The sequence below is a fragment of the Natator depressus genome, chromosome 1 (assembly GCF_965152275.1).
Source record: "Natator depressus isolate rNatDep1 chromosome 1, rNatDep2.hap1, whole genome shotgun sequence".
Taxonomy (NCBI): Eukaryota; Metazoa; Chordata; order Testudines; family Cheloniidae; genus Natator; species Natator depressus.
In genome coordinates this window covers 334,188,007-334,212,171 of record NC_134234.1, presented here as the reverse complement: position 1 = coordinate 334,212,171, position 24,165 = coordinate 334,188,007, and the positions used below count along the sequence as shown (strand labels likewise).

At 39.3% G+C, this 24,165-nt stretch overlaps 1 protein-coding gene across 5 annotated transcripts in view; it reads right to left on the bottom strand.

Moving 5' to 3' along the window:
• USP6NL (USP6 N-terminal like) overlaps window positions 1–24,165 on the bottom strand; it is a 210,360-nt gene that overhangs the window by 168,290 nt on the left and 17,905 nt on the right. The window contains exons 1-2 of one of the 5 annotated variants that reach the window (XM_074942630.1): window positions 5,667–5,752; window positions 4,723–4,922 (exon numbers count right to left, since the gene is read on the bottom strand). The exons of the other annotated variants lie outside the window; for them this stretch is intronic. Of the exons in view, the coding sequence (XP_074798731.1) occupies window positions 4,723–4,795 (73 nt within the window). The 5' untranslated portion in view covers window positions 4,796–4,922; window positions 5,667–5,752. Of the gene's footprint in view, window positions 1–4,722; window positions 4,923–5,666; window positions 5,753–24,165 lie in introns of those variants that run through there. 5 annotated transcript variants of the gene reach the window in all.

Here is a 24,165-nt window from a genome sequence, read left to right as displayed (position 1 = left end):
CTTTCCCATACACGACCATGAATTCATTGCCTTTGGTATAGTCCTCTGCCTACTGATACACAGTAGATTTTGATCTAAACAGCATTATCCTGAAGTTATGATCCAGTGCTGCTAAATGGACAGTGACCAAATCTATTGTTCCCCACTATAATCTATCAGAAGGCAGAAACAATTTTCTCTTAGGTATTAAGGCATCTATTACCTTGGTACGTTAAGCACCTTTGTAATTCTAAGAGTCAAGGTTTTAATTACCTGTGATTTCTAATCTACCAAAGTATTTCAGTGTTTCATCCCAATATCCTTGCTATTCTAACACTAAGATGATATATCTGCCAAATGTACAATTTTGTATGGCTGTTCTGTGATAAGGAACAAAAGAGCTAAGATGATTTTTTTTATTTTGACATAAGTTGAACCCCTAACTCCAGGAGTGAAAGACACATTCATGAACACACCAGTCAAACAAAAGATTCTTATCTAACAGCACCTGTTCATTATACCCAGACAACTAAACTACTAAATTCTGGGGAAAACAACTGTATGCTTATCAACAATAGGTATTCTTATAGAATAGATATACAACAATAGATATTGTAACAACACAGGCCTCCTAAATGGCTGTATCTATGCCAGTGCTCCTAAGCCTAAGCCACAGATCATCACATCCTGTAAGTTCTAAGTAAGTTCTGCCCCAATCAAACAAAGTTTCAGTACAAAAGCATTTGAAGCAGCAGCCACCGAGAAAATGAGTCCTGCATGATTTTCAGTAAAACCATGGAAAGAAAATCCAGAAATCAATTTCAGAAGGCCTAAACCACTAGTGAATATATTTTGAGAACAGGTAAATGCCAGGGGCCAGACTCACTCTCCATTCAACATAGCTGGAATCATTGACAGAAATAAGCATAACACACCTTTTAGAATGGTGATTTAAGTGCTGAGGAATGTCTAGCTTTGAATTAGAATAATTCTTGAGAGATTTTTGTCTAGGGTGTCTTAGCTTAAAGGCACTGACCCCGAGTCCATTAAAATCAATGGGAGCATATTAACTTCTATGTCTTCAGATCAGCCCTTTAATAATTAAAAAGAATTTAAAGATTTCTGTAATATAGATAAAAAAAGCCTTAAGATTTTTAAAAAACTTAAAGTTTTTACAAATATCATTACCTTTAATATTTCTCTGAGTTTGAACAGTGAATATTAACTAGCCTTTCACTTGTATTGTCTCATCCAGATACTGAGAATATTAATTGGCCTTCCATTAGCATAATGGTTTGGGGATGGCAGTAATGTAAAAGGAATAGTTAAATAACCTTTCCACTGGAATTTTTGAGAGTCATGAAAACACTTCTATTATATAATATTTGTTTTTTTACAATACCTAGTTTGGCTTGAATTTAAACTGACAGCAACCCTTTAAAGCAAAAATCAGATCTAGAATTTTTTTAAAAAATTTATGAAACAAATGAAAATTATTGGTCATTAACTGTCATTTTGTTTATCAGCATTACATTTTTGACAATCCACTGTACATACTGTTTTGGCGAATAGCTAAATGGACAATGAACTCTATTATTCAGCAATAGCGAATATTAAATACAAAACACAGCTATGGTTCCAGCCCTGCAAAAAATTATGTATGGAAATATTTTTACTCATATGTGTAAGTGTTTGCTGGATTTGGAGCTATATTGGTTAGTCCATTTCTTCAGTCACATTATCATGAGATCTTCTAAACTAAATCCAATTTGATTGGTTGCCTGGGTCATCTTCGGGTGAAAACAAGCTCACGACTCTTTTTGATGTGCAGTTAGAATAGACTGCTTTGGCAAATTGTTCAACTAGCCTGTTATATCCACAGTGCAACCAATAAAATTCTAAGTATGGGTGATAAAAGTTTTCTTTTAGCAAGCTTTCTGGAGTCCTCCAGGAAATAATACACAGATCTGTTATTGGCTTTACTATAAACTCTTGTTTTCAAGTCTTGAAGCTATGGCTGTAAAAATGTGCTCTTGGCTAACATTTGCCATTCCAGGTCTCAGCCTGGATATAAACTTTTTTTTTTTTTTGGGGGGGGGGGGGGGAATTAGTTTTAAAAAATACTGATTTATAGGTCATTAGCTTGTACATTTCAATGGGAAAGTAATGAACTTTTTAAAAGAACTATATACAATATGTGAATTCAATAATATATGTATTATACCATTTTATAATACCTCTGCCCTCACTGGGCCTGAATTAAAGAATATTTAAATGATGCATATTTTCACCTGACATCTGGAGTGCCCTCACCTGGCAAAGACCACTCTGTCATTCTGAACATCAGTTCTCTCAGAGAGTTTCTCCTCTCGACTCAGCACAGCGTAGACACCGCATTAAGTTGACTCCAGCTACGTTTTCCATGTAGCTGGAGTTGCGAAACTTAGGTCAACTTAACCCCATAGTGTAGACCTGCTCTTGTTGTCAGATATGGGACTAGCAGAGTCGTGACAGGATTTAGTCTCAGATTTTGAGAAATGTGATCTTAAAATTAAAAAAAAAAGTAACATTTTTTTGTAACAAATCATTTTGCTCATAACAAAACCAGCACTTTTTATTTATGGGAGAAGATTATCTGTGAACCAGACTGACCTTTGCCATTTAACAGTGATTTGAAAACATCTATACAAGCTTCACATATCTATCATGCCTCACTAAATCCACCACACATTCTAATACACTGGGCTTCCAAGCAACTCTTCCTTTACAAAAATTTATTTTTCGATTTACTGAATACACTAACAAGAATGACTCATTCTATAGAATGTAGTCCTTCACATACACAAACTGTCCAAGGCTGAATTCAATTACAGCTTCAAGTTCGACATAAAATTGAATATTTATTCACACTGCTGTGTATCCAGCTCCTAACATTTTCCCATTTTTGATGATTTCTTCAGAATATTAGAAACTAATATTAGAAACTCAACCTTAAATAGTGTTATACAAGTGTATAATGAAGTTAAAAAGTAACAGCTAGAACCTAGTTAGTTACTAGCAGCCTGTGAGCCTTGGTTATATGATGACCAAGATGTAGGAAGAACAAATTCACAGCCATTTAACGAGAGCTAGAAAAACAAAACTATAAAAATTAATTTGCATTCCCTCAGCTTTTTCCAGACATAGTCCAAAACAAATCTTGATTTCAATGCAAAGTGAAAATTTATATAGTAAGGTGTTTTTTTGGGGGGGTGGGGGGGGTGGACTTCTGGGGCGATTAAACACAGTTAGTCCACTACTTCTGTAAATCAAACACTACTCCATAAATTGCCTGATCAACTAGCTATGCTCATATCAAACAATCCAGTCTATTTCCCCATCAGTGCATGTATATAAATTCCACTGTCATCAATGGAAGCTAAGCACAGAGATCAAAAGGGAGACTAGGATCTCTGCTCCTCAATCATTTTTTTAAATTATAAATTAGGCATTCATAAAAAGATAAATCAAACTGACCGAAGAGTCCATCCAAGAAACTATTGTATAATTTCATTGATCAGATTAAATTAGCCAAATTGCCACAAAATCAAATAAGATACGCAAATAATTTTAGGAAGTTCAGTTTTATTCAGTACCTGCGCTCTTTGGGTAATGGGTGGCCCAATTCTGCGCTCACATTGGTTTTACAATGATGTAGTTCCACTGACTTCTCTGGAGTTACTTTGGATTAATACTGGTGGTATGAGTGATTTAAAATCAGGTCACTGGCCTCTCAGAGCCTACTTGAGAAGGATGCACACAAAACATGCAGACAAATCAAACACAGATGTTTACATAGTGAATGCCTTAAGGCAAATTACACACACTATGAAAAATACTGCTATAGTCTCAGGAAGTGAATTTCTATAAAAGGCTTTTTTAAAACCCAGTTTTCATTGTTAAGCGTCCTTTCAAACAACACATTTGTCAAACATTCTTCTAAAAATATTTAAATAAACTGAAATAAATTTTCCATTTTTAGTTTAGTTTAATTAAAAAACTCCAGCATTTTAACAAGTTTCTGATCAGGTGTAATGTGACACTTTCTGCAAAAAATTCTCTCTCTTTAACCAAGAAAACTAGCAAATATTTGACACACTGAACTGTTTAACAAAAGCAATTAATATCAATTAATTTTAAACAGTGACAAAATGTTTCAGGTAATGTTTGGCAACATTTGTTTGCAACAGCCATTTAGGATTTTAAAGTTAGAAATATTCCATACTTGTTTTGCTGTTTAGGGGTTGAAAATGGGTTACTATCTCATTTCAAATCAGTATTAAGTCTTTTTTTATTCTTACTCCAATTTAAAATACTTAAATTCAAAAAAGCTATTCTGATCAGATTACCAGAACTTTTCACAGTCTCAGATATGTGCACAAGGCAAATATTTCTAGTACAGAAAGAGAAGGAAATGGTCCTTATGAAAAAGTAGTAGTTACAAATACTGAAATAAACTCCATTTTTAGCACAATAAATCTGATTAGGATTCTTTTTAGAACAGCTGCAGTTGCAAATAATAACGGGTTTAATGTAGTTCAAAGCCAACTACAATAAATCAATGTCAGAGTGCAACAATATACAACCTTATAATAAGGGTTGGCTATACATTTCAAATAATTATACGAGAACCAACCTGGGAGATAATCCTAATTGATAAACTGCTTTAAGGGCTAAGAATTAATATTTCAATGCTGCTCCTACCTTTCTTCACAGCATCTGTTCTACGTCTTGCTGGCAACACAAGCTCCTTCACAATCTGTAACACCTGAATCATTACTGGTTAGCAAGATCAAGGACACCAGCTGCTTCTCTAGATTTCCAACAGGTTTCATCACTGCAGATCATTACATATCTGTCTTCAATGAGCTCAAACAAAACTGATGCAGGAGCAATTCTGTTACCTTTCAGAAAAAAAAATTTCTGCATGACAACTATACGGTCTGCGGAGAGGGATTTAAAGTGGCTTCTACATATGGAGACAAAATCAGTCCCTCAAGGACCGCCGATTGTATTAGCATAAGGCATTTTAAAATAGTTACATATTAAAGGCTGTATGAACCTTTTCAATTAATAAAGTTTAAAGAAAATACTTCTCCAAAAAACTAACTGAAGGGAAAAAAACAGCTAAAATTCCTTGAAATCAAAAGTTGACAGATGCAACATAATCCCTCAGGCACATCATCCAAAAAAGCATATTTCAGTGCTTTTTTTTTTTTTTTTTTAGAAAAACATTTAAAGAAAACTCTTGGTTCAAAGAAATCTGAAAATACAGTAATGAAGAAAAATGAAATGTGTTGTCAGATCTACTAATGAAACTAAAAATCTAGCTTACTAAACTCCAAGTTCCCAGCAATGCCAAAACCATCAAGCACATTCTCAAGCACCTGCTAAAAAGACCCCTTTGGTTCCTTTCCCTACCCTCCTTCACACACACACACACACCCCCTCTCTGACATTATTATACAATATCACTATAATTCTTATACATTACACTGCACACTAGAAATCCTAGGTGTATTTCAAACATTCTTTTCTTTCACCGCCAGAGGCACAGAGAACAGAGTTTCAACTAAAGTATTATCATTGCTTCTGTCAGGTAATTTTAACAGCTGAATTGCAACAAATGCACAATTAATTTTTAATACCGTTTTGCAAAATGTACACTGATCATTCGGAAATCTTTTCTGTCAAAGTAATCCACAAGCTAACAAAAGGTGAAGGGAAAATCATTTTTATAAAACGTGCATAAAATGATTGACCGCCAGCTCTTTCTACGTGAATGTTTTTAAAAACTGAAATCCTATGAAGAATCATGTGGCCTGGACTACACACAGAGAACAGTTTAGGAAGCCAACTACATATTCCAGGAAAACCATAACATTAAAACAAACCACAGGCTACAACCAAGGCACAGCACGACCAGTGCTCTGGCCTTTAGACCTTTTGTTCCTGAACACACTGCATGGCTCAAGTTTTGGAGGGGGAGGTAGGTCAGCTCTTTCCACTTTCTAGCTGCAGAGTAAAAACGTCTATGATTTTAACTATACTGACACATTTCTGTGCATCTCTCTCTCTCTCTCACACACACACAATGCATGAGAAACTACATTTATCACATTAAACTCATCTACATTCTGCCCATTAATCCATCCCCCACCATAAATTACAGCATTCCAAACAGCCATCATACCTGGTTTAAACAAAGCACAAGCAAGAATTTCAGTCAGACAACTTGTCAAAGAAATACTTTCTTCCCCTTACACTATAAATAATCAAGTGCTAGATCAATAGGAAGTTTAGAAACCACTACTGTGCAATTTATTCCTGTTCAAAAAATGTGCTTTATCCTATTAGAAGAACAGGAATCCCCCTTTCTAACCTTGGTACATCCCCTAAGACTTCAGGCTTTAGAATAGTGACTTTACTGCGTAGAGAAAAGCCATTTTAGTTCTAATTAAAGGATTTTAAAACTTTGTTGTAATTTCTCTATCCCTGAGATGCCTGTACAGTTGGACATGGATAGTAAGGCAGGAAATGAAAATGATAAATTCCAAAGGGGAGCAAAAATACAACTCTAGACTAATTACTAAGAAAGTTAATTTAAATTAAGCAACCTATTGAATTCATCACTGTGTGGTACAGAGGCTTTTTTTTTTTTATTAGCACTTGTTTAGACTGACCTCACCTCACAGGGGGCCGTTGTCTGGCTTGTTGGAAAAGGTGTGTGCCCCTTTAAGGGCTTGAGAGCCAGGGAGTTACTTTCGACTGCAACAGCAAACCAGAACAATGAGGGGACACTGACCCCAGGTGACTGAAAGCGGGGGAGGGGGAGATTATCTAGTAGTGTTGCCAACCCTTCCAGTTTCACCGAGAGTCTCCTGGAATCGGGCTCCATCTCCCAGAGGCTACTGAAGCCAATCAGAGATTTTAGGCCGCTAAAAGTCCGGTCGGCGGTGCAGCAGGGCTAAGGCAGGCTCCCTCCCTGTCTCCGTGCTGCTCCTGAAAGCAGCCAGCATGTTCGGCAGCGGCTCTTAGGAGATGTGGGGGGGGGGGGGGGGGAAGGTGTGTCTGTGCGTTGCACCAACCCCCAAATGCCGACTCCACAGCTCCCGTTGGCCAGGGAACAGGGAAAGCAAAGCCACAGTGAAAAGTTGATTTCCAAGTTTATTGTTCACAGAACAGAATGCTATAAATTATTCTTACACTGCCCAAAAGCTAAGGCCAAGACTCTTCATAGAAAAAGATAAAAGCATTTTCTCCAAAGAACTTACAACTTAAGTTTGAGGTGGGATAACAAGTAAGGATAAAGAAAAAGTAGGGAAGGAGTGAGGTAGAATCAGGGTTCCAATAAGACCACACTGTTACCCAATTAAGCATGAGCATATCTTGAGGATTCTGTTAAAAGATTTTTTTAATTAAAGAGGACTATCTCACTTCCACAAAAGCAAGTTCTTGGAGTGTGTGAATAAGGAGAGTATGGTGGCCTTTGTAAAAGCAACTCACAGAATAGGTGAAGAAGAGGCTGCACTCCATGCTTAGAATAGCAACTGCTGTTGTATAAGAGGTAGTTTCATAGGAGTTATATATTCTCCCTGTGCCAACGGGGGAAAAAGCTAGAGAATGTCCCCAAGCCCTTCCATAGCTCTGGGGTAACACCCAGGAAAGGGTTATAGAACTTTACTAAATGTAGGAGTGATGCTGTTTCCTCTTCCTGTTGGTAATAAGGCAGAGAAATGCAGAATGACCAAGTTCTTAGTTGTCTGGCAGTTTTGGTGGGGCTACAAAGGGAATGTAAAAAGATACACAAGAGGGGGGTCAGGGAAGCCTTTAGAAAGACTGCTCTCCAATTCCCATGTTCTTCAGTAAGCCTCTGCCTCAATGCTCCAGGTGGCAACGAGCCATGCCATGGAGTGAAATCAAAGCTAGTTGCTGCATGCTCCCAGTGTTGAAGCAAGATGCACCAGAACTTCAGGATCAGGGAGAACGAGGTCACCTGCACTGATCTCCTTCGGCATTCAATAACCTGCATTGTGTTTCCCCTTCCTACTCATTAGTGAGGTTCTACTGTAGAAAGTAAAGAATTCTAAGTATTAAAGTGGTCTTGGGAATCTAAACAAGTTCATCTGAACATCCTGTTTGCCAAAAGCATAAAAAGAGAGAAGAAACCAGCATGAGTCGGAAGCAAAGACAGATTGTTATTCATGATAAACAATGTAATGAATAATTTAGAAATACTCACTCACACATTGCAGTATTAGACACCAGTTTTACTGGCTGCTACTTTCCCGGTCAAAAAAAAAAAAAAAAAGTGTTGCACAAGGACTCCAGCTTCTGAAGAAACAGACAGGTTTCCCTGGGCTTCATGTCAGTCCTACTAATCTCTCCCCCCATCCCCCAAAATTAACGAGACAGTAGTCAGTCTCCTTTTACTCGAATGGTTACAGAGCAATAGTTTAAGTTTGTTTTCTCATCTTCAAATCATCGGCCACTGATAGTTTTCTTAGAAATATGCATTTGATACATATGTGGCTTTTCATGACATATAATCTTTAAAAAAAAATGATTACCTACAGTGATTCACCTACAGCTGGCCACGAACAGCTTGCAGGAATTCTGAAAATTATGGAAGACTGATTCAGTATTGACACACAAGAGAAATTAAGTGCACCTTACATAACTCCACTACATACAAATATTTAAAATCACACAGATTCTGTTCAAAGAAACATGCTCAATTTTAAATTAGTGTTAACGCACTTAATAGAACTTGGTGTGGTAAGAAATCAGCACTAACACCTGTCAAGCTGACTATGGAATATACACCTGTTAAAGTAGACTATAGCAACTTATATGGAATAATGAAGAAGGCTTGAAGATTTAAGTGCTGGGTAGTAATGTTCTGAAACCAGTTGTTATATACAGAAAGTTAACTGATGTTGGATTTTATGGATCACTATGATCAGCTCTTAACAATCCTTCACCAAACAGAAAGAATGACCTCCATTCTGATTAGTCAGCTCTCATCACTCAAGATCAAAAATGCCTCCTTTAACGTAATTACAATTAGCTGTTCTTTGAAAACAGCTTTTTATGAAATGTACTGCCAGGAGGCATCACATTTACAGCACAAAGGAAGCCAAGAAACTATTCTTCAAACCTATGGCTCAATAGAAATCTGCCAGAAATGCTTGCAAAGTCAGCTTCTTAAGTTTGAGGAAATCCCAGCAATGTTTTCTCCCTATCTTTCCTTCCAATATTTAGTCTGGAAAGTTTTTTAAAATGCTCATGGCATTCTGTCTAGGTTTTTAAAAAGCCATCAAGCATCAGCCAGCATTACAGCTACTCAAGAAAGCATGAGTTTGTTGTGCCCTCATTTAAAGAAAGGAAGATGTACATGCTACTAAAGAAAAAATGCTTAAGGGAATGCAAACAAGGAACAATAAAACTCCACACATTTTCTAGATGTAATTTTATCATAGCCACTCTGTTTCCAATTTTAAATAAAAAAAGCCTTCCTAGGAATTGAGCTGCATTCTGACACTACTAGGCAGCTCAGTAATGAGCAACCATCTTAGTTTTCAGAGATTAAAAAAACAAAACTCTCCAATAAAAAAATAAAAATACATTTTTCCACGATTAAAATGAAATGCTGAACTTTAGTTTCCATAGCCACAAAATATATAGGTTTCAGTTGAACACATTTTACTGGTATTTTATAAAATTATATATATAATTTTTAAGCTGACAGCAGGAGCCCTGCCCATTCTCATTATCCCATCTGGCCCCAGTCCTGATTAAACTGGATAATTGGGGTTCCACTGTATGGTTTTTTTTCCCCCACAAAATGTAAAAACTGAAGATTCTCTGTAAAAACGTGAATTCCATGTTCTTCTGCAGCAAACAAATTTCAGCACACAGATTCATACAGATATATCTATGCAGATTTCTTCACCAACATAAGATGTCCCGATTTTAAAGGGACAGTCCTGATTTTGGGGGCTCTCTCTTACAGAGGCACCTATTACCCCCCACCACTGTCCTGATTTTTTACACTTGCTATCTGGTCACCCTAACCAACATAATACAAATCTTAAAATGGGAGTTGTATGTGGCAACAAGGCCATATACAAGAACTCAAAACATGGTGTCCAAATATGTTAAAAATTAACCAGCCTTAGCATCCTGACAAAGCCAAAGATATAAAAAGAGCTACCAACTATAAAGGACAGGAAGACAGTTAAATACCACATACAGCAATACGGGGAATATACCTACTACAGATCATCTAGAGCAGTGGCTCTCAACCTTTCCAGACTACTGTACCCCTTTTCAGGAGTCCAATTTGTCTTGCGTACCCCCAAATTTCACCTCACTTAAAAACTACTTGCTTACACAATCAGGCATAAAAATGCAGAAGTGTCAAAGTACACTATTACCGAAAAAGTGCTTACTTTCTCATTTTTCATCATATAATTATAAAATATTGTACTTAAGTTCAGTGTACAGTATATAGAGCAGTATAAACAAGTCATTGTCTGTATGAAATTTTAGCTTGTACTGACTTCACTAGACTGCTTTTTGTGTAACCTATTGTAAAACTAGGCAAACATCTAGATGAGTAGATGTACCCCTTGGAAAACCTCTGCTTACTCCCAGGGATACGTGTACCCCTGGTTGAGAACCACTGATCTAGCGGTCTAATCCTGTGCCACTGAAATCAGTAACAGATGGATCAAGCCTGTGTCTTGCCATTACCACCTAAAGAAGCAGGTAAGTATGATCAGGGATAAAATGACACGGTAACAAAGAATATCTTTAAGGTCTGTGCTACAGTATTTGGTTAGTTCTGCAATTGTTGGTGCCAAGACTTGTGTTTATATATTTATCATAGAAGACTAGCCACTTGCATCTTTTTATTAGTAGTAGTTAGGGCTAGCTTCCTTCATGACTGAAATGAGCATTTGGTTCTAAAGGCTACAATTTATAAAATTACACATGACAGCATCTATCCAATTCCACATGGATTCTAACCAGTCCCAGTAAGAAAATTTTTTGCTCAGAACTTGAAACAAAAAACTCTTACCAGAAATAACTATTCTTCCACTTGCAGGCAAATTTTCACCCATTGACATTTTGGGCTTTACACATTTCTTAATTTATAGGCATAAGTAAAACATTCGATTTTGGAACAGGCCCTTTGTAGATATGTGACTTACAAACAGTGAGATATTGATGAGGCATCTGCATAGTAATTTGGGAAGAAAGATTAAACTCTCTTCACCAAAAATAGTTGTTCAGTATACTGTATCAGTATCTGAATTTTGCTAAGTTAATAAAATACTAAAAACAAGTGAAGTATCGTGAGGGACTTTTGTTTCAGAATAGTCATCTCTGACTTCACCTATCGGATTTATTCTTCAGAAGTCTCAAAACACATAGGCCCTAAAAGCACCTCCAAAATAGGCAATACATCATGACTTAAGTTAATATTAACAACATCTACCCTTTCTCACTAATATTTTGAATTAATTCTTTAGTCTCTGAATTAAAGTCTACACTTTACATTCATTAAATTTTAATAGTCTACTATAGCTAGAATGTTATTAATATGGAACACTAGGATTCTGCCAAATACCTCCCATAAATCTCCAAAACCTAATGAGACTCAGACACTTATTGCAGCACTGTGCAAGTGTACTGTGTGGAGAAGAGGATCATGAGAGAGATGAAAGGGAAAAGAATCTACTTTCCTCAAGAGATCATAGCGGCAATTGTGGTACCATATGCTAGGAAACTGCTTGCATCTTGTGAAATGTTCCAGTTTAAAATCCAAGGCATAGGTTGAGATACTTTAAAAGGGCTCAATTTTCAGAGACTAGGTTCTCAGCACTTTCTGCAAGTCAGGCCCCCTTTAAAAGTGCCTCAAGTTAGAAACTCAAAAACAGATTCTAAAAATCACTTAACACTTTTGAAAAATTAGGCTCAGAAGCAAAAGGGTTGGAAGTTTTATTTTATAAAGTTTATTAGGTTACAAAAATATAGAAGACCAAAAACGGGCTATGAATCAGTGTTTCAGTCCTTGGATAAAGTCTTTTTTCAGAAGATACTTTTTTTTTTTTTCTTTTTGCTAGTTCTCACTTTAAAAGGAGACCTGCAAAGCAGAAAAAAAAAAGTGTGCACCCCCTTTTTCTAATTTAGAATGTACAGGGGCATGAAACTTCTCTTTCAGAAAAGTCTGATTTTTTTTGTGTATTTTTTTAAATACACACTACAAATTCCAGACTTCTCTGCTGTTTTTTCCTGGAAGACTCTGGCCATGTCTGCATTTCAGAACTGGAGGAGGTCATAAGGTGAAATCCTGACCCCACTAAAGTCCATGGGAATTTTGCCACAGACTTCAGTGGGGCCAGCATTCATCCATAATGTACACAAACTTCCAACCAGAAACGTAAGAATGACGGGGACAGGAACAGAGCCTACAAGAAGCCAGCTAATATGGATGGTTACATTAAGCAGTAGTCACGAATAATTTTAAGCTTTGAAATAACTATCGAACTGTGCACATAGCTATCATGTGGTATTATTACAGTTACTCATGTACTCCTCCCTCACTTCCCTCCTAGGCCTTTTCTACATTAGCTATAACCCTTATTCTACGAGCCAGGCTAGACAAACTCCTGTGCCCCTGTAGAGACCCAATGAAGTCAATGGGGTTCTCCCAGATGGATCATCTTTCAAGATCAGGGCCTAAACTACTACCGGCTGATAATGGATGCCAGCCACTGGTACATTCGAACACAGTTTAGCTCCAAGCACAGCCAAGGACTGACTGTATTTGGCATAATTTCAGAAGCCAGGTTTAAAGCACATATTAAAATATACATCAGAAAAAATGACAGATACAGCTTTTGAAAGCAATCTTGTAGGGTACTCTATCCTGCATTTTTTATGACAGGGATCTGTTTTACACTAATAGTCTCTTCCACCAAAATGCATGAGTTGTGCAGTTTTTGGGTACAGTTTTATGGTAACTGAACCAGTCACATACAAAACGTTTCATCAAATTTAAGCATGTAAATAAATGAGTTCAAGTACCTGCAACAATCTTAGGACTTAGCTACACTTGTGAATTACAGCACATTAAAAGGAGCCCCAGAAGCACTAGCTCACTACCCGTCCACACTGGCAAGGCACGTAGAGTGCACTGACTCCGCTCCTGGTACTCCACCTTGGTGAGTGGAATAATGTTTTGTGCACCCCCACTGGAGCACCACGGCGCCAGTGTGGACACCCTGGTCTATTAGTGCGCTCTGATCAGCCTCCAGAAGTGTCCCACAATGCCTGTTCTAGCCACTCTGGTCATCACTTTGAACGCAACTGCCCTCCCTCAGGTGACCAACCGTTCAACAAGGCAGGACGAAGAGGAGCAGCAGCAAAGCGGGAGCGAGGGTGCTGAGGCAGAGGAAGACACCCCAGAATCCCTAGATGCATGCAGCCAGGAGCTGTTCTCAAGCCAGGAGAAAGGTAGCCAGTCACAGCAGCCAATGCTTGGGGAAGGACAACACCAGAGGAGGTTCCCGGTAAGCGGCTTTTATTTTGGGAAGGAAGTTATTCGGTGCGGGCTCTTGGGGTGAGGAGGGTTAGGGCTGCATGCATGCCTAGATGCAGAATAGGGCATTGATGTGCTCTCTCACATCACGATAATTGGCCTCAGTGATCTCTTCAAAGGTCTCATCCAGAACTTGGGCAATATGCTTGTGCAGGTTTCTCGGGAGAGCCACTATGTTCCTTGTCCCAGTAAGGCTAACTTGTCCACACCACTGTGCCGTGAGGGGCGGGGGGACCATTGCTCCACACAGGCAAGCTGCATATGGGCCAGGGTGGAATCCGCATTGAAGTAGAAGACCCTCCCTTGCTTCCCAGGTCACCCTCAGCAGCAAGATATCTTCCAGGACGAACTCCTGTGGAAAATGTGGGGACCGTGTTCAGTATGGGGGCCTCCTACAGCTGTTGGCTCTCCCCAAGGCACAGAAACCCAGAGGACAGTACAGCCGTGAAACAAATCAGTCATGCTTGACCCTGTGCTTACCCACCATTTGGGGACTCCCGTGGGTTGTGCGCGCTCGCTTTGGGACGGGCAAATTATGCTACTGTGTAGACTGTGCTTGCCCTTAAATACGGGAGAATCATTGCTCTGTCTGGTGTGACCAATGCTGCCTCTGTTAAGTGTTGCATTTTGGCTTTATAGATGCAACCTTGAGCTCGCAGCCGTCCGTGTTATCCCCAGCTGAAAGACTCCAAAGAATCAGAAAGAGGCCATGTAGAAGCAAGGAAGACATGTTGCATGAAGTAATGCAGCATTCAAGTAATGAAAATCGAAAAGTGCAGAAGTGGCAGGACAGTGAAAGGAGGATCCGCCAGCAGAATGAGGAGCGCCAACAGAAAAGCACAGTGCTCCGGCAGCAAAGCATGGATCAGCTGATAAGCATAATGGAGGGCCAAGCAAACTCGATCCAGGCACTCATAGCTATGCAGGCAGAGCACTACCGTGCCCAACACCCCCTGCAGCCCTTCTCCCAAAACTCTTTCCCTTATGCCCCTATGTCACCTCCAACCCACGTTCCCCAACATCCGGGTTCTTACCGCCACCAGCTGCCTCCAACACCTGTAGCTTTACCACCCAGCCCTGAAAACTACGACCCTTACCCACTGCACTCAACCCCCATCACCATGCAGTATAGCCATCCTGAAGTGCAGCACTCATTACACAGCACTCCAGACAGGAAGGCTGAGTATGATAACGAGACATACGCAAATCTGTGATTGTACCATTCCCCACCCCCACCCCCTTGCCCTTTCTGTTTCTTTTCAATACATGAATTTTCTTTTCAATAAAATGGATTTTTTGGCTTTGAAAACATTCTTTATTCTTGCATTAAGTAAAAGATACCTTAGCCCAGAAAAGAAACAGGCACTGCAAGTCAGTGTAACAAACACAGATTCCTACTAACATTGGAACCACTGCACTTCGCTCCCGTGCAGGGCACCAAACATTACTGGTGGTTTTCAGCCTCAAATTGCTCCCTCAAGGCATCCCTAATCCTCACAGCCCTGTGCTGGGCCCCTCTAATAGCCCTGCTCTCTGGCTGTTCAAATTCAGCCCCCAGGTGTTGAACCTCTGAGTTCCATGCCTGAGTGAATCTTTCACTCTTCCCTTCACAAATGTTACGGAGGGTATACCATGTGGATATAACCATGGGGATGTTGTCATCGACCAGGTCCAGCTTCCAATACAGAGTGCCAGTGGCCCTTTAAATGGCCAAAAGCACACTCCATAGTCATTCTATACCGGCTCAGCCTGTTGTTGAACCACTCCTTGCTGCTGTCAAGGTTCCCTCTGTAGGGTTTCATGAGCCACAGCATTAAAGGGTAAGCGGGGTCTCCAAGGATCACAATGGGCATTTCCATTTCCCCTACAGTGATCTTCTGGTCTGGGAAAAAAGTCCCAGCTTGCAGCTTCCTGAACAGGCCAGTGTTCCAAAAGATGCGTGCATCGTTCATCTTTCCAGGGCAGCCTGCGTTAATGTCAATGAAACGCCCACGGTCATCCACAAGTGCCTGGAGAACCACAGAGAAATATCCCTTCCGATTAACGTACTCAGAGGTTAGGTGGGCTGGTGCCAGAATTGGAATGTGTGTGCCATGTATCGCCCCTCTGCAGCTAGGGAAACCCATTTGTGCGAAGCCATCCACAATGCCATGCATGTTACCCAGAGTCATGGTTCTTCTGAGCAGGATGCGATTAATGGCCCTGCAAACTTGCATCAACACAATTCCAGCGGTCAACTTCCCCACTCCAAACTGGTTAGTGACTGATCGGTAGCTGTCTGGAGTTGCCAGCTTCCAGATTGCAATAGCCACCCTCTTCTCCACCATCACGGCAGCTCTCAATCTCATGTCCTTTCTTCGCAGGGTGGGGGCGAGCTCCTCACACAGTCCCATGAAAGTGGCTTTTCTCATCCGAAAGTTATGCAGCCACTGCTCATCATCCCAGACTTGCATGACTATGTGATACCACCACTCAGTGCTGGTTTCTGAAGCCCAAAAGCATCGTTCCACGGTGGCGAGCATGTCCATGAATGCCACAAGCAAACTCGTGTCATATGCGTTACTCGAGTGGATATCATCGTCTGAGCCATCACTGTCACTTTGGATCATAAGGAATAACTCGACTGTCAAATGTGACATGCTCGCGAGACTCGTCAGCATACTCCTCAGCAGTTCGGGTGCGCTTGTTCCTGTCAGTGTGGACAGACTGCAGCGCTTTACCTACTGCACTCTCCAAAGGCGGGTTTAACTCAAAGCGCTCTACATCTGGAAGTGCAGCCATGCCCTTAGTCCATTTGTACTGTACGCTAATTGTGCGACAGTGGCTATCCAGAAATCTGAGAAATGTAGCCTGCCTTATTTTTCACAATTGTGTTGTTGAGAAGCTTTGATAAACAACTGTTTAGCTGTAACTCTAAACTCTGTAAGAATAACAAAGGTACTGTAGCTAATAGGGGTGTTAAGCAATTAAACAAGTTAATTGTGATTAACACAATTAAATAGAATACCATTTATTTAAACATGTTTTCTACATTTTCAAATATACTGATTTTGATTACAACACAGAATAGAAAGTGTACAGTGCTCACTTTATATTTATTTTTGATTACAAATATTTGTGCTGTAAAAAAACAAATGAAATAGTATTTTTCAATTCACCTAATAAAAGTACTGTAATGCAGTCTTTTTATTATGAAAGTTGAACTTACAAATGTACAAAAAAACTGCATTCAAAAATAAAACAATGTAAAACTTTGGAGCCTACAAGTCCACTTATTCCTACTTCTTGTTCAGCCAATCACTTGGACAAACAGGTTTGTTTACATTTACAGGAGATAATGCAGCCCGCTTCTCGTTTACAATGTCATCTGAAAGTGAGAACATGCGTTCACATGGCACTGTTGTAGCCAGCATTGCAAGATAACTATGTGCCAGATGCACTAAAGATTCATATGTCCCTTCACCTTCAACCACCATTCTATAGGACATGCATCCATGCTGATGATGGGTTCTGCTCAATAATGATCCAAAGCAGTGCGGATCAATGCATGTTCATTTTCATCATCTGGGTCAGATACCACAAGGAGGAGGTTGAATATCTTTTTTTGGTGGTTTGGGTTCTGTAGTTTCTACATCAGAGTGTTGCTCTTTTAAGACTTCTGAAAGCATACTCCACACCTTGTCCCTCTCAGATTTTGGAAGGCACTTCAGAGTCTTAAACCTTGGATCTAGTGCTGTGGCTATCTTTAGAAATCTCACATTCGTACCTTCTTTGTGTTTTGTCAAACCTGCAGTGGAAGTGTTCTTAAAACGAACATGTGCCGGGTCATCATCCGAGACTGCTATAATATGAAATGCATGGCAGAATGAGGGTAAAACAGAGCAGGAGACATACTATTCTCCGCCAAGGAGTTCAGTCAAAATTTAATTAAATGCATTAATTTTTTAACAAGCATCATCAGTATGAAAGCATGTCCTCTGGAATGGTGGCCAAAGAATGAAGGGGCATATGAACATATAGCATATCTGACATGTAAATACCTTACAACACCAGCTACAGAAGTGCCATGTGAACAGCTGTTCTCACTTTCAGGTGACATTGTAAATAAGAAGCCAGCCAGCATTATCTCCCGTAAATGTAAACAAACTTGCTTGTCTTAGCAATTAATCATAGAATATCAGGGTTGGAAGGGACCTCAGGAGGTCATCTAGTCCAACCCGCTGCTCAAAGCAGGACCAATCCCCAATTAAATCATCCCAGCCAGGGCTTTGTCTGAATTTGATGTAGGACTGAATTGGCTGAATAAGATGTAGGACTGAGCGTACTTGTAGGCGCTGAAGTTTTACATTGTTTTGTTTTTGAGTGCAGGTATGTAACAAAACAAAAAAAAATTACATTTGTAAGTTGCACTTTCAGGACAAAGAGATCACACTACAGTATTTGTATGAGGGGAATTAAAAGAGTATTTTTCATCATTTTTACAGTGCAAATATGTGTAATAAAAATAAAGTGAGCCCTGTACACTTTGTATTCTGTGTTGTAATTTAAATCAATATATTTGAAAATGTAGAAAAAACATCCAAAAATATTTAATACATTTCAATTGGTATTCTATTGTTTAACACTGCAATTAAAACTGCAATTAATCGTGATTAATTTTTAATCACATTTTTTTTAGTTAAATCGCATGAGTTAACTACGATTAATCGACAGCCCTAGTAGCTATTCTTAAGTCCTTTCAATACAGTCATGTCAGCCTAGATACCTGGATGTTATGAAAACAGTGAATACAGATTCTTAATGATTCTTCACCCCACTTCTTCCACAAAACATATTTCACAAGACACCAATCCACATTAACCAAGTCTACACTTTTTAAAAAAATAAAGCCAAATATGATGCAACTATAAATACCGTTTTAACTGATCTATTTTTTAAAATGTTATATCCTAACAGTTCATTTGTAGATCAGATTTCATCTAATAAAACTTGACAGAGAAATGGAATCCATGGAAACCTTCATAGGAATCCAGGCACCAAATCTCATCTTAGTGTACATTTGTAGGGAAAAAATAAAAGTATACAATTTCTGATACACTTTTTTAAAAATTATGTACATTAACAATTGACAGATTACAAAGGAAATATTTACATATTAGAAGATTAAAATAGAAATAATATTTTATGAAGTTGAGGTTGTTGCAATAAAACAGTTAGCCAAAAGAAGAGATTCAAAGCAGAAATGTAAGTTACTAATATATCATGATAACAGGTACAGCAAGATGTTTCTTCAACCTTGTACAACCTGGCTTTTGTGTCACAACTGCATTTTAATACTCTATTGTGGTTTTAAGTGATTCTGTAAAATCTACATATTGTGCCAAAAGGAACTATATTAAAGACTAACAAGACTATAGATCAATTCAAAGAGACAATGGAGAAAAAGAATATATTTTTGTCCTTAAACACAGTCTCTCTTCAATTTTCTGGTGAGAAAGATATTAACAAGATCATTTTACCCTCTTACACACCATCAAGGTAACTACACAATTCCATCTGTCTCTATTTGTTAGCAAGATCAAATTCTTCACTGAGTGAAACATGCCTTTGTTGATATTTAATTCAAGAAATAATAGGATGCAGCTGCCCACCACCACTACAGAGAAGATACGATACCTTATTTAACCATTGCAAAATATGTGGATTCATTAGCTGCATAGAACAGACAGCAGTAATAAATATTGCTCACTAAAGTGTGAATTTTCCTTTACCCATAAGGCCAAAATATACAATGGGAAATAGAATCATAGAATATCAGGGCTGGAAGGGACCTCAGGAGGTCATCTAGTCCAACCCCCTCCTCAAAGCAGGACCGATCCCCAATTAAATCATTTAAAAGCCTTCAGTTTAAATATATTTGATTAGACTTTGATTTTATTTATCTTTTCATAATAATCTAGCCACCACCACCAGACAAGTGAAACTTTCTTTACTCAACTATTAATTTAAAATAAATAGTAAAAGGAGGCTAATACAGAGATTTTACCATTTAGAACATTTAAATTTGGAAAATTGATTTTAAGAGCCTGCAAATCCACAATGTTCCACCTTCCTTTTTAGGACATGTACTTGTTGCTGTGCATATTTTTTCCCAGCACTATTAGTTTTACTCAGACAAAGCACTGTGTTTTAAAACATGTTGTTAACATATTTTAACTTGCAAGTTAAAATACAATACAATTTGGCACTCAGAGTAGACTGGGATAAGCAGCGTTTTAAAACATGTTGGCTAGATATGGTTAACTCTAGGATTACACCACATCTACAAGTCACTGCACCTCTCTCTCTCACAATTTCTCTATCTATAAAATAACATGGTAAAAACTTCTGTGTGCCTTTGTTACCACTAGTGGAATTGCACTGATGCTAGACAAAGGGCAGGAAAAGCACTAGTAGACAAGGCTTCTGTATGCAGCAATTCTCACTTAGAAGACAGTCAAATGGGTGTACAGGAGCAGCCAGGGCCTCCGTTTTCTGAAAGTAAAGATGATAAAACCAAAATGTAGGAGAATGGGGACCTGACCTAACAAAACTTCCACAATCATCTGTTTTTCCAGGCAGCAGACTGCAGTACACTTGCTGTTCTCAGTGGTCTGGTCTGCAGCCTCAGTCTGACAGTGCCCAATGTTCCAACCATTAACCCAACCAGGTTTAGGCAACTTTTTTTTTTTTTTTTTTTTTTTTTTAAACAAACCCACAAACCTCCATCCTACCTACACCCATTTGACCTGCACAGTCTGCAGGCATGGAGCCCCTCTGTTCCCTGTGGCCGCAGTTCACCGTTCCCAGCCAATGGGAGCTGCGGGAAGTGGCTGAGAACAGCGAACCGTGGCTACTGGGAGCTGAGGGGCTCCGTGCCTGTGAACACTCCAGGTAAAACGTCCCGACCTGCCAGCGGCTTACCTTGACGGGCCAGGAGCCAAAGTTTGGCAACCCCTGAAATATAGGGTTGTGTCAAGGTTCCTCCCCCACTCTGAACTCTAGGGTACAGATGTGGGGACCTGCATGAAAAACCTCCTAAGCTTATCTTTACCAGCTTAGGTCAAAACTTCCCCAAGGTACAAAATATTCCACCCTTTTGTCCTTGGATTGGCCGCTACCACCACCAAACAAATACTGGTTACTGGGGAAGAGCTGTTTGGACACGTCTTTCCCCCCAAAATACTTCCCAAAAACCTTGCACCCTACTTCCTGGACAAGGTTTGGTAAAAAGCCTCACCAATTTGCCTAGGTGACTACAGACCCAGACCCTTGGATCTTAAGAACAATGAACAATCCTCCCAACACTTGCACCCTCCCTTTCCTGGGAAATGTTGGATAAAAAGCCTCACCAATTTGCATAGATGACCACAGACCCAAACCCCTGGATCTGAGAACAATGAAAAAGCATTCAGTTTTCTTACAAGAAGACTTTTAATAAAAATAGAAGTAATTAGAAATAAGAAATCCCCCCTGTAAAATCAGGATGGTAAATACCTTACAGGGTAATTAGATTCAAAACATAGAGAACCCCTCTAGGCAAAACCTTAAGTTACAAAAAAGATACACAGACAGAAATAGTTATTCTATTCAGCACAATTCTTTTCTCAGCCATTTAAAGAAATCATAATCTAACACATACCTAGCTAGATTACTTACTAAAAGTTCTAAGGCTTCATTCCTGGTCTATCTCCGGCAAAGACAAAATGTAGACAGACACACATACACTTTGTTTCTCTCCCTCCTCCCAGCTTTTGAAAGTATCTTGTCTCCTCATTGGTCATTTTGGTCAGGTGCCAGCGAGGTTACCTTTAGCTTCTTAACCCTTTACAGGTGAGAGGAGATTTCCTCTGGCCAGGAGGGATTTTAAAGGGGTTTACCCTTCCCTTTATATTTATGACAGGTTGGCTTCTGAAAGGGTCATACAGTTTTTACTATTTGTAACCTATCCATCTTGGGGGGGTGGGGTCAGCTTGTAAACCAACGGGCTAATGAACAAGTATATACGGTACTTATTATGTTGAAGCATTTTGATGTCCCAGCCAGAAGGGTCATCTCCATTGTGCTAGGTACAGTGAACACATTCATGGATTCTAAGACCAGAAAGGACCACTGTTACCATCTAGCCCGACTTCTTGCACAACACTAGCCACAGAACGTCCCTGAAATAATTCCTGTTTGAACTAGAACATTACTTTAAGAAACCGTCCAATCTTGATTTAACAATGGTCAGTAATGGAGAATCCGCCACAACCCATGGTAAATTATTCCAATGGTTCATTACCCTCACTGTCAAAATGCTTCAGCTTATTTTCAATGTTAATTTGTCTAGCTTCCACCCATTGGATCTGGTTATCTTTGTCTGCTAGACTGAAGAGACCATTATCAAATATTTATTCCCCACATAGGTACTTATAAAGTGCGATCAAGTCATCTCTTAACCTTCTTTGTTAAGATAATAGATTCAGCTCCTTGCGTCTATCACGATATGGCATGTCTTCCAATCTTTTATAATCATTCTCATGGCTCTTCTCTGAACCCTCTCCAATTTTTCAACATCCTTCTTGAATTGTTGACACCTGAACTAAACATAGTCGTTCAGTAGCAGTCGCACCAGTGTCAAATACAGGTAAAATAACCACCCTGATCTTACTCAAGATACCCGTTTTTACACATTCAAGAACAACATTAGCCCTTTTCACCAAAGAGTCATATGGGGAGCTCATGTTCAGCTGATTAACCACCAAGTCTTTTTCAGATTCACTGTTCCAGATACTTACAGGATGGGGGACTCCATGGCCTACATTCTTTGTCCCTATACATATACATTTTCATCTTTGTGTTGTGTACAACTACTAACATAATTGGATTCTGGTCTATGACGAGGGTCTGTAGGCACTACAGTAATACAAATAATAAGTAATAATAATTTGGCTGTATTAAAAACACACATTGTTTCCTTGTACCCATCTTACCAAGTGGTCCAAGTTGTTCTGTATCAGTTACCTGTCTTCATTATTTACCAGTCCCCCAATTTTTAGGTCACCTGGAAACTTAATCTGTGATGATTTTGCTTTCTTCCAGAACACTGAAAAAAGTGTTAAATAATATTGGGCCAAGAACCAATACATGTGGGGCCCCACTAGAAACATACCCACTTGATGACGATTCCTGTTTACAGTTACATTTTGGTACCAGTCAGCCACTTTTTAAATCTATTTAGTATGTATAAGGCTATGATTATGTCACGGAATCAGTGACTTCCATTGACCTCCGTGACATTTTCTGCCCCAGGGCTGGAGCTCCAAGCCAGCCCCGCGCACACAGCTCCCAGCCCCCACCTTGTGGGGGACCCCACAGCTGCCCAGCCACAGCAGGCAGCTGGCAGACCCTGTGGGTGGGGGACCCTGCAGCTCCCAGCTGCCCCAGGGGCAAGGGGACCCCACAGCAGCCCAGCCCCATGGGCAGGGGGACCCCAGAGCTCCCATGCAGCACAGCGGTGGGGGACCTGGGAGCCCCAGCAGGAGTGGGTGCTGAACCCGCCTACCCCTTTTGTCAGGGATATTTTTAGTGAAGGTCAGGGACAGGTCATGGGCTTCCGTGAATTTGTTTATTGCCCATGACCTGTCCATGACTTTTACTAAAAATATCAGTGACAAAAACGTAGCCTTAATTATGTGCCATGTTAATTTTCTCATTATAGTTTGTTTTTTAATTAAAACATCATGGAGTACCAAGTCAAATGCCTTACAGAAGTCTAAGTGTATTACATCAACATTTAAGAGAGAGAGCGCATCTCCCTTGTGCTAGGCACTCTACATACATGTAACAAGGGATTGGGGTATTTGTGAGACATATGGATGTGCATGCACGGCCTAGAAGGAGGCTGGAAATGTACAGACGTTCATTCAATTTGTTTTCTAGAAAGGACATGGAATTTTTAGACTGATTCAGGAAGTAGATTGTGCTTATTACACTCCATCTAACTTCCTCAGATCTTGGTTTAGAAGAATCTGAGTTACGTTTTAGTATTAGTTTGAATAATTTCAGTACTGTTTGTACTTAATTCTATATTATTTTTGCTGTATTTTTATAATCAAAGGATGTTTCTGTTCACAGATTGGTGGTAAGTTTCCCTCCCTCACCAAAAAAAACATTAAAATATTTAGCATCATTTTACATCTGTTTTACAACAGAATACTTTTAACTGACTATGACAAGCTGACTACATTTATAGTGGTCATCAAAATGATCAAGATCATGCGGCTATTTCCCCATGTACATACCAGGAGTCCTCAAGCTATTTCAGTGTGTGTTCACATCTCAAAAGACATCTCCAATCACATACACACCTGAACAATTGCACGTAAGTTTTTTGTAAGCTTACCAATCACCATAACATACAAACAGTGCATTGCAGCCTACCTACCCTACCATTTATTATTGAAAAATACTTTTTTTGTAACTACAGAAATCACTTACATTTCTATGTAACA